The sequence below is a fragment of the Tenrec ecaudatus genome, chromosome 4 (assembly GCF_050624435.1).
Source record: "Tenrec ecaudatus isolate mTenEca1 chromosome 4, mTenEca1.hap1, whole genome shotgun sequence".
NCBI lineage: Eukaryota > Metazoa > Chordata > Mammalia > Afrosoricida > Tenrecidae > Tenrec > Tenrec ecaudatus.
In genome coordinates, this window is record NC_134533.1 from 71821067 (window position 1) to 71835133 (window position 14067).

The window sequence follows — 14067 nt, forward strand, 5'->3', positions numbered from 1 at the left end:
CATCCATGTGTCAGGCACATTTGTACATTTGTTGCCATCATCCTCTAAACATTTGCTTTCTACTTGAGCGTTTGGTATCAGCTCCTCATTTTTTTCCCTCCATTCCCTCCTACCATGAATCCTTGGTAATTTATAAATTATTATTATTTTCTTCTGTCTTACACTGTTCACCCACTTTTCTGTTGTCCATCCCCCAGGGAGGGGGTTATATGTAGATCCTTATAATCGGTTCTCCCTTTCTACCCTCCACCTTCCCTCCACCCTCCCAGTATCGCCACTCTCATCACTTGTCCTGAAGGGATCGATCACCTGTTCTGGATTCCCTGTGTTTCCAGTTCCTATCTTTACCAGAGAACATTCTCTGGTCTAGCTGGATTTGTAAGGTAGAATTGGGATCATGATAGTGGAGGGGAAGAAGCATTTAAAAACTAGAGAAAAGTTGTATGCTTCATCGTTGCTACCCTGCACCCTGACTGGCTCCTCTCTGCCCGCATCCCTACTGTAAGAGGATGTCCAGTTATCTATAGATGGACTTTGGGTCTCCACTCTTCATTGCCTCTCATTCTCAATGATACAATTTTTTTTCCTTTGATGCCTGATACTTGATCCTTTCAACACCTTGTGATCTCACAGGCTAGTGTGCTTCTTCCATGTGGGTTTTGTTGCTTCTCAGCTAGATGGCCGCTTGCTTACTTTCAAGCTTTTAAGGCACCAGACTGCTGAATCTTTTGATAGCCAGGCCCCATCAGCTTTCTTCACCACATTTGCTTATGCACCGCTTTGTCTTCAGCAATCGTGTCTGGAAGGTGGGCATCATGGAATGCCAGGTTAATAGAACAAAGTGTTCTTGCATTGAGGGAGTACTTGAGTGAAGGCCCAATATCCATCTGTGACCTTAGTATTAAACCTATAAATATATGCATATAGATCTATTTCCCTATCTCACATATAAATATATTTACATATGTACATGCCTGTATTTAGACCTCTGTAAATGCCCTTTGCCTCTATTTCCTTTTATTTTCCTCTTGTCCCACTATCATGCTCAGCCTTCATTTGAGTTTCAGTAATTCCTCTCAGTTACATTGCCCTTGATCAAATCCTACCAGGCCTCTTATACCCTCCTCACCACTGATTTTTGGATCACTTGTTGTTCCCTTGTCCCTGGGTTTGTTAACACCACATCCTTTTCCCTACTGCCCTCTCCCATGTCCCCCTGGAACCGGTAGGTCCCATTGTTTTCTCTTCCGGATTGTTTATGCAGCTTATCTTATCTAGATAGACCTGCAGAGTTAATAATATGCACAAAAACAAGACAGAGCAAAACAAAGCAACAAAACAACAACAAATGACAAAAAAAATAAAACAAAAACTGTATAGTTCAAGGTCTGTTTGTTGACCTTTGGGAGTATTTTCCGGTTGAGTCTGATGAAGTACCATGCCCTGGCCCCAAAGTCTATTTTTGGTACTCCCTTGGGACTTCCTTGCTCTGCTCCCTTTGCTGTTCTGTTGCACGCCCTTAGTGTTTAGCCTGTAACTTTAACAGGAGCAAATCATCAGGTCTTTTATTTTGCAGAGCAGCTGGTGGGTTTGAACCATTGACTTATTGGCTAGCAGCTGAGTGCTTAATGACTGTGCCACCAAGACTCCTTTAGGTTAAATCTAAGCTTTAAAATTAAAAAAGAGAAAAACATTTTAGATAATACGCTGCTGTGTAAAGTATGTCATATTAAGCTTTCCATATCAATAAATATAGAAGCATGTCAGCATTTTTAATGACTACATACAATTGTGGTAAGCATATTATCCGCAAGTTAAAAGCCACCAGCTGCTCCATGGGAAAAAGAGGAGACTTTCTGCCTTGTAAAGATAAACAGTCTTGGAAACCCTGTTTTGAATTTCTTCGACTCAGAATCAACTAGATGGCAGTGGGTTCGTTATTCTTTTGAAATAAGTGTGTAGTGGTGTGGATATTATGTGGTTTAAATGTGTATTTCCATAATGAAATGATGTTGATCACCTTTTCATGTGTTGCCTTTTATGTATTCTCTTTTGGTGACATGTTTGTTCACATTTTTTGCCCACTTAAAAATCTGGGCTATTTTCTTATTTTTTAGTTTGGGGGAGCTCTTTTTATGACCTTTATCAGGTATATGCTTTGCATATTTTTCCCTCTGTGTATGGCTTGTCTTTTTATGATCAAAATATTTTATGAAAGTAGGTTTTCATTTTAATCAAGACTAATTTATAACTATTTTCTTTTATGAATTGTACTTTGGGGGTTATACCTAAGAATTCTTTGTCCAGCCCAAGGTCACATAGATTTTCTCTTAGGAGTTCTATAACTTTAGGTTTTTGAGTTAATTTTTACATATTATATGAGGTATGGGAACAGATTCTTGTGTGTGTATCTGGTGTTGCAGTTGTTGCAGCATCACTTGTTGGAAGACTGTCCTGTTTCTGTTGCATTGCCTTCGTTCCTTCCTTAAAAGGCAGTGGTCTGTATACTTGTGGGTGTATTCATAATCTCTCTAACTTTATTTAGTAAGTCTTGAAATCTGGTAGCATTAATCCTTCAACTTTGTTCTTTTTTATCTCAAAGATATTTTAACTATTCTCAGCTATTTGCATACCCCTATGAATTGTACCACTAACTTGCCCATTTCCACTAAAAAGAAAATAAAAAGAGCCTGTTGCTATTTATGTGGGTTGCTTTGACTCTATAGATCAATGTGGAGAGAATTAGCACCTTAATTATATTGATTGTTTAGACCAATCAACTTGCTGTATATTTCATTTAATTTCTCTAAGAAGTACTCTTATTGTAAATGGTATTTAATTTTTTAAAATTCCTAATTATTTATTTGTAATACATAGAAATACCATTGATGGTAAAATTTTTATCTATTCTGCTAATTAGGTAAACTCATTTAGTATTAGTCAGTTTTTTTTGTAGATTTCAGTACATTTTCTGCATGTGAATCATGATGTCTGTGAACAATGACCTTGTTATTACTGGAGGACCTGCACTACCAGATTTCAAGACTTCCAATGCTGTAGTTCTTAAAATGCTGGCATAAGGAAAAGACATAGCTCAATTGTACAGAATACAGCCCTGAAATAGATAGTAGATGTTTGCAAAGACACAGAAGTCACCCAATGGCAAAAAGACAGTCTTTGCAACGGTGGTGCCGGAACAACCCAAATAGCCCACGAGAAAGTCAGTGAGTCTTGATTCCTACTTGACACCATATACAAAACTTAAGTTAAAATGGATCATAGACTTAAACTTTAAAGACAAGTTTAAGTAGAAGAAAACGTGTATAACACATTATCTGTTAGGACACTAAGAGTGACTTCCAAGGAGGTATGAGAGTACATCAGGACTTACCTGACTCTGGGTTTGTTTAGGTTTTGGAGGGGATAGAGTGGAGGTAGGGATGGTTTTTAAAGTACTACATGGCAGTTCTAAGCCTTTACAGTTGTCCCCAAGGGTAAATCAGTTCCTTAACTCTTGAGTCTTTAAGTTCAAGGCAGGGTCATATGTAGGCAAGAAATGTGGAAGTACATCTGTTTATTTAAACACCTACCAACAGGGTTAAAATTAAAAGGCCGACAGATCCAAGTGTTGGTCAAAATGTGGTTTAGCTGGAACTTTAGTGGGGGTGTAAAATGTTAAAAACACTAAACATTTTGGCAATTACTTTATAAACTTTAAAACACACCTACTCTGTATAAACTCAGTAACTGATGAGAAACATGCTGAGTGAGTGAAGCCGGGCAGAACAGTGTGACTTCGTTACAGGCAAAGGAATCCATCCTCAGGATAATCAGATAAGTGATCATCTGAAGCTGATGGCGTGGGAGATGAGTGGTAACAGGCATGGGCATGGGCATGAGAGGACTTTTAGGGGTAGTACACAATATTCTACATCTGGATTAGGATGATGATGGCATATAAATACCTGTATTACTGACCTATGCATTCCATATGTGCTCATTTTGTCATACCTAGATTATGTTGTGAAAAATTAGTTCTAATTGGATTGTTGATCTAAGTGTAAAAAGTCAAATCATCGCTCCTTAAAGGTAGCATGCAAGAATATTCTCATGACCTTGGAGTGAGGAAAATGTCTTAAACAGCGTATAAAAACTACTAATTGTAAGGTAAAAGACTGAAAAAATAACCCAATCTTTTGCTGTTGAGTTGGTTTGACTTGGAGTAGAATTGCCCCACAGGGATTCCACAGTTGTAAATCTCTACTGAAGTAGACCACATCTGTCTCGCATGGGAATGGCTGATAGTTTGAACCACAAACATTTCATTTAGCAGCCAAGCACTTAATCTCCAGGGCTCTTTGACAGTTACATTAGACTGCATTTAAACCTAGAACCTTTTGTCATCAAAAGACACCATGAAGAGAGTGAAATTACATGGGATTGTCTGTAAGGAAAAATATAGACACACATAATCAGCCATCCAAAAACCTAAACCCTATTCCGTGAGATAATTGCAGCCCATAGTGATCCTGTAAGGACAGTAAAACCACCCCATAGGGTTTCAAAGGCTATAATGTGCATGGAAGGAGATGGCCACATCTCTCTCCTACTGAGCTGCTTATCGGTTTGAACCATCAGCCTTTTGGTTAGCAGTCGGGTGCTTTATGTACTCTGCCACCAGGGCCCCTCATATATATGATGCTTATCGAATGTCTATATATGGTACTTTTTTTTTTCTTGACAGTGGCCTCATATCCAAAAAATAATTCATACAAATTACTACAGGAAAACCAAACACTTAGAAACAGCAGTGATGTGGACAGACACTTCATGAAAGGGAATTTTCAAATCACCTGTAAATCCATGGAAAAGTACTCACCATTTTTAGTCATAAGGAAAGGCAAATTAATTTCATAGTGCCAGGTCACTGTGTTCATGGCTAAAGGAGGACAGATGTGAGTGCTTGCCAGGCGACGAGCAGCCGTCATCCTCCTCCTCCACTAATGGTAAAATCAACCTGGACACTGGAACATTCCTGGATCTCACCACTAATTAAGTTTTCCTTCTAGAATATATCCCACAAAACAAAATGTGTACTGGAGTTCATTATGCAGCCTATTTGTAAATAGCCAGAAGTTAGAAATTATGCAAATAGGGTTGCTATGGGTTGAAATCTACTCGCTGGCAACCAGTCATCAGTAATGTGAGGGAAAGTACTGCTACTAGGGTTCTAGTAACTACTTACACACACAGTGTAAAGCACCTCACTGTGATCAATGGACAGTTGGTTCTGTCAGTAATACTCTTAGTTAATTCATTACATCACCTTCAAAAAAAAGGTCGAACCAAAACCTGCTTCTAAGGGGATCTGCTGGGCCAGTTAAATTCAAGGCAGAGAGTTAAATTCATTGTGCTATATCAATGTGCTCATATACCTACTGGGTTTTGGGATCCTACTGGGTTTTGAAAGAGCTTCTTGATGAACACATCACAAGGACTTATGAAGGGCTTTTAAAAAATTGAAAACTACATCAAGTTGTTTCTTACTCTTGCTGATCTTATGTACAACAGAATGAAACTCTCCCCAGTCCTGCACCATTCTCACAACTGGTCCGTCCTAACTCCTACTCCCCAAATACAGTATTTTTGCATACACTTCTCACACTTTCTGAGCCCCATACAACAAAGAGTTAGCTCAAAATGTCAAGTGTTGAAGTTGAAAAACTGATTTATTTCCCCCCAAAACAATTCAGAGGACAGCACTGAAACTGTAGCTCAGGGAGAGGCACTTGTCTGATCAGAGCATACAAGAACAAATGAAGGGGGAGGGAAAGAGAGAGGAGCACATCCTGGCCCACCAAGCCTTGAGGAGGATATCCCTGCTCAGAGCAGCCAATGCACAGAGAGGACCATATGGCCGGCTGCACTATGAGACACGACGTCCCTCACTGACCCATAGCCCTACAGGGGACGACACTGGAGACACAGTGTGGGAATTGTGTTCAATCTGACCCCTCATACTGAGGCAAAACACTAAGGATGTGCAACAGAACAGCAAGGGGAGCAGAGCAGTGAGGTCCCTGAAGAATACCAAAAATACACTTTGGGGCCAGGCTGTGACACCCCATCAGACTCGACCAGAAAATTCTCCTATAGGTCAACAAATAGACCTTGAAGTATTTACAGGCTTTTTTTTTTCTCGGTCGTTTTTGTTTTATTTTCTTTTGTTGCTTTGTTTTGCTCTGTCTTGTTGTGCATATTATTATCTCTGCATGTTTATCAAGATATGATAGGTGGGCTAAACAATCTGGAGGAGAAAACAATGGGGGTCCTGGGAGAGGGGGAGGCGGGGGAAAGGAAGTGGGTGTTAACAAACCCAGGGACAAGGGAACAAGTAATCCAAAATCAAGGGCAAGGAGAGTGTAGGAGGCCTGGTAGGGCTTGATCAAGGGCAATGTAACTGAGAAGAATTACTGAAACCCAAATGAAAGCTAAGCATGATAGTGGGACAAGAGGAAAGTAAAAGGAAATAGAGGAAAGAACTAGGAGGCAAAGAACATTTATAGAACAGGCATGCATATATGTAAATATATATGTTGATGGGGAAATAGACCTATGTACATATATTTATAGGTTTAGTATTAAGGTAGCAGATGGACATTGGGCCTCCACCCAAGTAGTCCCTCAATGCAAGAGCATTTTGTTCTATTAACCTGGCATTCCATGATTGCTGAAGACAAAGCAGGTGCATAAGCAAATGTGGTGAAGAAAGCTGATGGGGCCCTGCTATCAAAAGATGTAGTGTCTGGCGTCTTAAAGGCTTGAAGTTAAACAAGCGGCCATCTAGCTGAGAAGCAACAAAGCCCACATGGAAGAAGCATACCAGCTTGTGTGATCATGAGGTGTTGATAGGATCAGGTATCAGGCATCAAAGACCCAGAACAAAAAAATCATCTCATTGTGAATGAGGGGGAGTGCGGAGTGGGAACCCAAAGCCCATCTGGAGGCAACTGGACATCACTTTACAGAGGGTCGTGGGGAGGAGACGAGCTAGTCAGGGTGCAGTACAGCACCGATGAAACATACAACTTTCCTCTGGTTCTTTAATGCTTCCTCCCCACTACTACCATGACCCCAGTTCTACCTTACAAATTTGGCTAGACCAGAGGATATACATGGGTACAGATAAAAGCTGGAAACACAGGGAATCCAGGACAGATAAACTCAGGACCAATGTTGAGAGTAGTCATACCAGGATGGTAAGGGGAAGGTAGGGGGGAAAGGGAGGAGCCGATCACAACAATCTACTTATAACCCTCTCCCAGGGGGATGGACAACATAAAAAAGTGGGTGAAGGGAGACGTTGGTCAGTTTAAGACTTGAAATAATTTATAAATTATCAAAGGCTCGTGAGGAAGGAAGGGTAGGGCTGAGAGGAGGAAAAAATGAGAAGTCGATAGCAAGGGCTCAAGTAGAAAGCAAATGTTTTGAGAATGATGATGGCAACAAATACACAGATGCGCTTGACATACAATGAATGTGTGTATGGATTGTGATAAGAGTTGTGCGAACCCCCAGTAAAATGATTTAGAAAAAGAACTGACTTCTAATGTCAAAGGTATGTTCTAAGCTCTGAGCTCTCTAGTATTTTTGTTGATTTTGAGAAATACTCAGTAGTTCTTTATGTTAATTGTAACTATTAATATTTATATAACATAGTTTTATATATTATATAGTATAATAATGAATAACATTTGTATTTATAAAATGGTAGTGATAGCTACAAACAGAGCTCTTAAGGATTACATAAACTAAGCTATATGAAGCAGATACTTTATGACAAACAGTGGCTATTTCTCTTTCAAGTTTCTATGCTACATTTGGACACTCCCTGAAAGCTTTTTCAGAGTAAGAATTCCTAAAGACCATGTACTCAAATCCCTACACAAAACCTCCAAGAGGGCCACTAATGACGACTGTGCTACAAAATGTAGGACAGAAACTGCTAACGGGACTTGTGAGGATTCTAACGGTGTCTAGTGTTTTCTCCTCTAAAGTTTGGGCTTCCTTAGCAGTGACTCCCCTAACAGTGGAGTTATGGGCTTCTAAGCAAGCCACAGAAGTTCCCTGTCAAACTGAGTGTAGCAATGAAACGATGAAGCAGAATCCATGCATTCTAAAACATAAAACTGGAGGATGTAATATGAAAACACCATTAATCACTAAACAAAACACACTAAAACATATGAAACAGGAAACTTAATATTGCATTTTAAAGGATAGGAATGTCCGCTTATGCACCTATGACAGAGGCATGGCTCACCAGTGACATTCGGATGTGGAACAGTTCCCTGGCTTCCAAGCTCATGAGATGCCAGTTGTACATCCCTCCCCAGTTCTGCCAGCCAAAGTGTCTCCAGACATTGCTCAGTGTTCCAAGTGGCAAAATCGCCCCCTTGAGAACCACTGAGATGAACCAAGGTTTGAATTCTACCACCGTAGCCTGAGGCTGTAAATGGGAACTAGTTGCCTAGCTCTTAAGCTTAGTTTTCTTCCTATCTGAGATAATACATAAACAGTACCCAGCTCAGCACCTGGCACATAAAGTTGATAATAGCAATTATTATGACATGAAAACCTCTGCCTCTCCAGGTCTTTATAAGTGAAATGCCTCTTTGTGTAGCCTGTGGCCAAGCTTTTGAACAACATTTGTTCTTCTGCGTTCGTCACGTGGCATTGACACTTGTAGGGGTAGCTAGCTGAGAGCTCAGGTTTGTTTTCATCACAGCTCCTCCTCTGATGTTTTGTTTGCGTTGGGCAGAGTTGGGAGTACAGGATTTCATTCAGATCTCCTGCCATAGTGTTGTATGTGATGTTCTTTGTACACGAACATCTCTTGAATTAGACTTTAAGATGGGTTCAAGCTTATACAAGTTCAGAAAATAAGACACAAGCTGTATTATCCTTCATTGTTATTGTGGTTGTTTTTGTTTTCAACCTTGAGGCACCAACAAGTCAAAAATACAAGGCTTACACACCACACATACACAGACACCTTCCCCCCTTCCCACCCCCCTCCGACAAAGCAACACGAGGGCTCAGGCCCAAGCTGGGGTGCTGGCTGGGAGCAGTCCTCCTCCACAGATTTTTCCCTCCCTGACTCCCCTCCCTCTGTCTCCACAGCTCCCAGAGGAGGGCAGGTATGAAACACAGTTTCCTGTGAGAGGGTCCCTATCCCTGGTCATGTTTTGTCAATAAAGTTTTATTCGAATGCAAGAAATATATATACAACACTTATTTCTTCTAAAGTCTTTTTTGGTAAGAATGATTAATGTTATTGGTATCTTATAATTGCTTTGCCATGCTGTCTCATTTACATTTTATTGACACTCTGGGCATTAAAGGGGGAAGAGAAGGAGGTGAGGAGAGAACTCATGGAAGACTAACATACAGCAAGATAGTAGTGCGCGTTATATACTTACCCTTACAACAATAGCTGCAAAGTAAGTAGCACCAGCTCTGTTTCAGAGGCAAGCAAATGAGTGTTCATTTTCCCAAGCTCTTAATAACTGTTAAGTAAGCGACAGAACAATTGGAATCCAGGTTTTTCTTCCAAAGCCCAAGCTATTTTTGCAGTGTCGTGCTATCACCTGCAAATGAGAAGAAGCACGTGCCTGTCTCAGACCTCTCTGCAGACTTTATCGTGCCCTGCTCTTGGGCCCGCGTGGTGAAGGATGTAGCCTGGGGTCTGTGATCAGGCTTTTTCTGTTGCCAGTGGAGTCTCAACTTCTCTGGCTCTCTCTAGTCTTCATCTTTGCTCTGAGCCAATGCCATTATGCCTGGCTTATGGGAAGAGGGGAAGTTTATAAGTTCAATCTTTTTGGCAGAGTGAATAACCTTATTTTTTTGATTAGGTGTATCAGCTTTTATGGTTTCATATTGCTCATGAATGTTGAGTAGTTACATCTTAAGCCATGAAGTGTGTGTTTGGCAAGAGCTGACTAAAATCTGACTTTAAAGTCAAAAGGACTTTATAGCCGAGAAGGAAAATAGTCTCAAACTTCCATATGATCAGTGTTTTTTAATCGACTGCTCATTAAAAGATGTGTTTAAGTTTAGAATTGTCTAACCTCCATTGTCTTTGTGTTTTTAGTTGAGAGAAGAAAAGTTGCAAGACGAGAAACCTTCTGAAGATCAAAGCCCTCAGCTGTTACCAGAGGATACAGAAACAGGGAAGAGGAAAATGGATGACCAGAAAAAAAGGGATGAGCCATCAGCTCTGAAATCAAATTTGGAACATGTAAGTGTATCAGCAACCTGCCCAGGTGACAGGGATCTGAAATCCTCTGCCAGCGGTCCTCAACCTGGGGCTCAGGACCCCTTTGGGCATTGAACTACCCTTTCACAGTGTTACCCAATTCATAACAGTAGCAAAATGACAGTTATGAAGTAGCAATGAAAATAATGTTATGGTTAGTAGGGGGTCACCACCACAACATGAGGAACTGTATGGCAGGGTCGCTGTCTTAGGAAGGTTGAGAATCACTGTCCTATGCTGATGAATTAGAGGAACAGTTAGTGGTCACTGATTGCACAGCTTATGAATAGTTATGAATAAGAGCTTCGTTAGCATCCAGATGCGAGCTGGAGAAAGTCATTTATGAATGGGACAGTGAGACTTGGGTGGGAATATTTAGGGAAAGGGGTTTGCGGGTACTGATGAAATATATTACTTGTGATAAGGTTTTTAATATGTAGTCATCTTTGCTCTTGCATTGCTATTTGATATTTAATTTTCATACATGATCTGTCCTGAAGTAGATTTCCTTAAGGCTTGTATTTTACTTCTCTTTGTTTTTTGTAACGTCTTAAGCAGCACAGTACTAGGGACAAGGGACTGACTGTATGTACTCGAGTATAAGCCAACTCGAATCTCAGCCAAGACGCCTAATTTTACCACAAAAACTACAATAAAAATAAGGGCCTTTGAACTAACCTGTATAAAGGCAGACAGCACAGAATAGAAAAGAAATCTCTTGCCTGGAAGTCTCCTTTTAGATTGGTCTCAACACTGTAACAGATGACCCTGCTTTGGCCAAGTTGCTTAATTTTTCTCTGCTTCTGATTTACTCTTTGCAAGGCATGTTTTACCCCATAAACTTAAAAAATTGAAAAACTATATATACTCTCTTAGACCAATAGTATATGCTGATTTCATTTAAAATAATAATAGTTATTTAATTATTATTAAAATAATTACTTGCATTTTACAAGGTCTGAACCTTCTGAAAGATTCAGTTTGACATGTATGAAGTGCTTGTATATTTGTTAATGCTGCACACTGGTAACGACAAAAAGTTGTTACTGGAGAGGATATAATTTAGTTTGCTTGGTTTTAGCCATCTAGTCTGACTAGTAGCCCCAGATGTGGTCTCTTATTAAAGATTGTGGTTCTACCATTTTACCTCAACAGAGCTGCCCACTCGAAACTTCAGGCAAAACACGTCAGAGGGACCTTTCTTTGTAGGACAGCAGTATTGACAGAGAGAGCTCCCCGTTCACCATGGTGATCCAGGAGAAAGAGCCCTTGCTCCTGGCCTGGCCAAATTCCCTCCCAAGAAATGAGCTCTTTGAAAGTATTCACGTTATTATTTCTTTTGCCACTGCCATCTTTAGAATAGAAATTAGGTTCATCAGCTTAATTTTAATCTTTAAATTAATCTTTAATTTAATCTTAGACTTGGTTCTATTGATAATAACTTAATTTTGCAAATATTTTTTTGCAAAAACACATCGAATAAACTTTGATGTATAAATAGTACAAGTTTTAGATTTCTGTGATTTTCCTTGTTTTCTACATTCTATGTTTTTGAAGACTTAAATGACTTACTTGTGTTTTAAATATGTCTCACAAGGTTTTGGTGCTGAGAAAATAATTTAGTTCATCTAAAGCCATATTTAGATTGGGACCCAAGATACTCACGTGGTCTTAGTTAAAAGCCAGCTTAAAGTTTATATTTTAAATAGGCAGTATTATGATTAGAGTTTGACTGGTTATTTTACTCTCGTGGATTAAAAAAAATCCTTAAGAGGATTCCCCGCTACCTGTGGAATTAAAAGCAGTTTTGCTCGAACCTTGTTTTTTGTAATGACTGATTTAAGGGAATAGCATGTGACTGAAATTTTGTTTCCTGCTTGGGAAAATGCCACAGAAATTGTTGTGATGTTGAACATAGCTTACAAGGACAGTGCTATGGGAAAAGCTGAAATGTATGGGTGTTTTTCTGATTTCAAAGAAGGTGAAATATTGATTCATGATAAACCTCATTCTGGACATTTGTCAACTTCCTGAACAGATGAAAATGTCGACAAAATTCGTGTGCTTGTGCTTGAAGCCTGATGGATGGACCATTGAAGAGATGGGAAAGTTAGCTGGACTGTTTTGCAGCTCGGTTCAGGAATTTTAATGCAAGCTTTGTAAATGAGAAGGGTCATTGTGAAACTTGGGCCTTGGGTTCTGACTGGCTAGGAAAAAAGCATCCAGTGGAAAACATGCTGTGATTTGGAAAAAAACAGCTCTGAAGCGACCCACATTTTGTTCCCAGGTCATTACTCATGATGAGACATGGTGCTATTCTTACGATCCCAAAAGCAAACGTTAATCAAGCCCCAGTGGAAAACACCATCCTCACCTCGCCCCCCAAAAGCTCATCAAGTGAAATCAAAGATCAAGATGATGCTCATTTGTTTTTTTTGATGTGAGGGGATAGTGCATTTGGAGTTTGTACTACCAGGTGAGAGTGTTAATCAACTTTCTATTTAGAGGTTCTGAAAAGATTGTCTAACAGTGTGACAAAAAAGGCCTGATTTGTGGCAGACGGGGGACTGGTTTTGCCACCAGGACAGTGCACCTGCTCCTGCAGCCATCTCAGTGTGCCAGCTTTTGGTAAACCCAGCATGCCTCTCTTGCCCCACACAACTTACTCACCTAACCTCGCTCCATGCGACTTTTTATGTTTGTTTGTTTCCTCGAATGCAGAGGGACCTGAAAGGACAGCGATTTAACGACATAGAAGAGATGAAGAAAAAAAATCAGGGAGGTGCTGTCAGCCATCCAAACAGATGAGCTTAAAAAAATGTTTCCAAGAAAAGAATTGCAGATTTGACAAATGTATTAAGTGTAATGGAGAGTACTTTGAAGGTGATATGGTTGTTTAGTAAATAAATTTAAATACATACCTTTGAAAAAAAATTTTTGGTACCCCTCATTTGTGTTTTTTATCCATTAAAAAGTTTTTTTAAATGTCCTATGTGTGTTTGTTAAGTTGAATTGCAGTTGGGAAAGAAACCATATTACTCTAGAAATAGGTCACTTGTGATTATTTTTTCAAAATGGAAATAAAATAGGCACAATGTTTAATTTGTTATCACTTGTTACGGTATAAGTAATACCATATGGATTGTTAAAAAAACTAGGCCTTACCAAAATATGAAAAGCAGAAAATGAGAATTATTTATAACCCCATAACCTAGAGATAACCTCTATAAAATTTATAAATATCCTTTGAGTTGTCTTTTCTAAGAATGTATGTACACAGTAATTATTTTTCTTTTCAGAAAATACAACCCAGTGTTGTATTTGAAAATGTAGCTAGAACTTTTTCTAGTTAACTATGAATTACAGATGACTTTTCATTTAAATAAAACATCCACATTATTATTGATCACTTCCTAACTCTCTTAACCCTGCAGTTTGCATAACTAGTTTATTTAATTAATTTCCTATTTATATTTTGTTATTTCAGACACCACCGTCTCAAAAATTCCTTAGCATAAATACCGTATATACTCATGTATAAGCCGAGTTTTTCAGCACAAAAAAATGTGCTGAAAACCTGAGGTTTGGCTTATACACGGGTCAGTGGTACCCCAGCCAGGTATATCATCTCGCTGGATCCCCCCACCCCCCAAGTTAAATGACTAGGTCAAAGAGAGGCTCCGTTTAAAATGTTTGCTATTTATTACTCAGTTGTTTTCCGCAAAGCTTGTGTAGTTATGCTCCTGTTA

General features: G+C 39.4%; 1 protein-coding gene across 1 annotated transcript in view; it reads left to right on the top strand.

The window, feature by feature from the left end:
- Positions 1–14067, top strand: part of RNF169 (ring finger protein 169) — a 104043-nt gene that overhangs the window by 59770 nt on the left and 30206 nt on the right. Inside the window, exon 3 of the mRNA XM_075546277.1 lies at positions 10154–10300. Coding sequence (XP_075402392.1) covers positions 10154–10300 — 147 coding nt within the window. The remainder of the gene's footprint in view (positions 1–10153; positions 10301–14067) is intronic.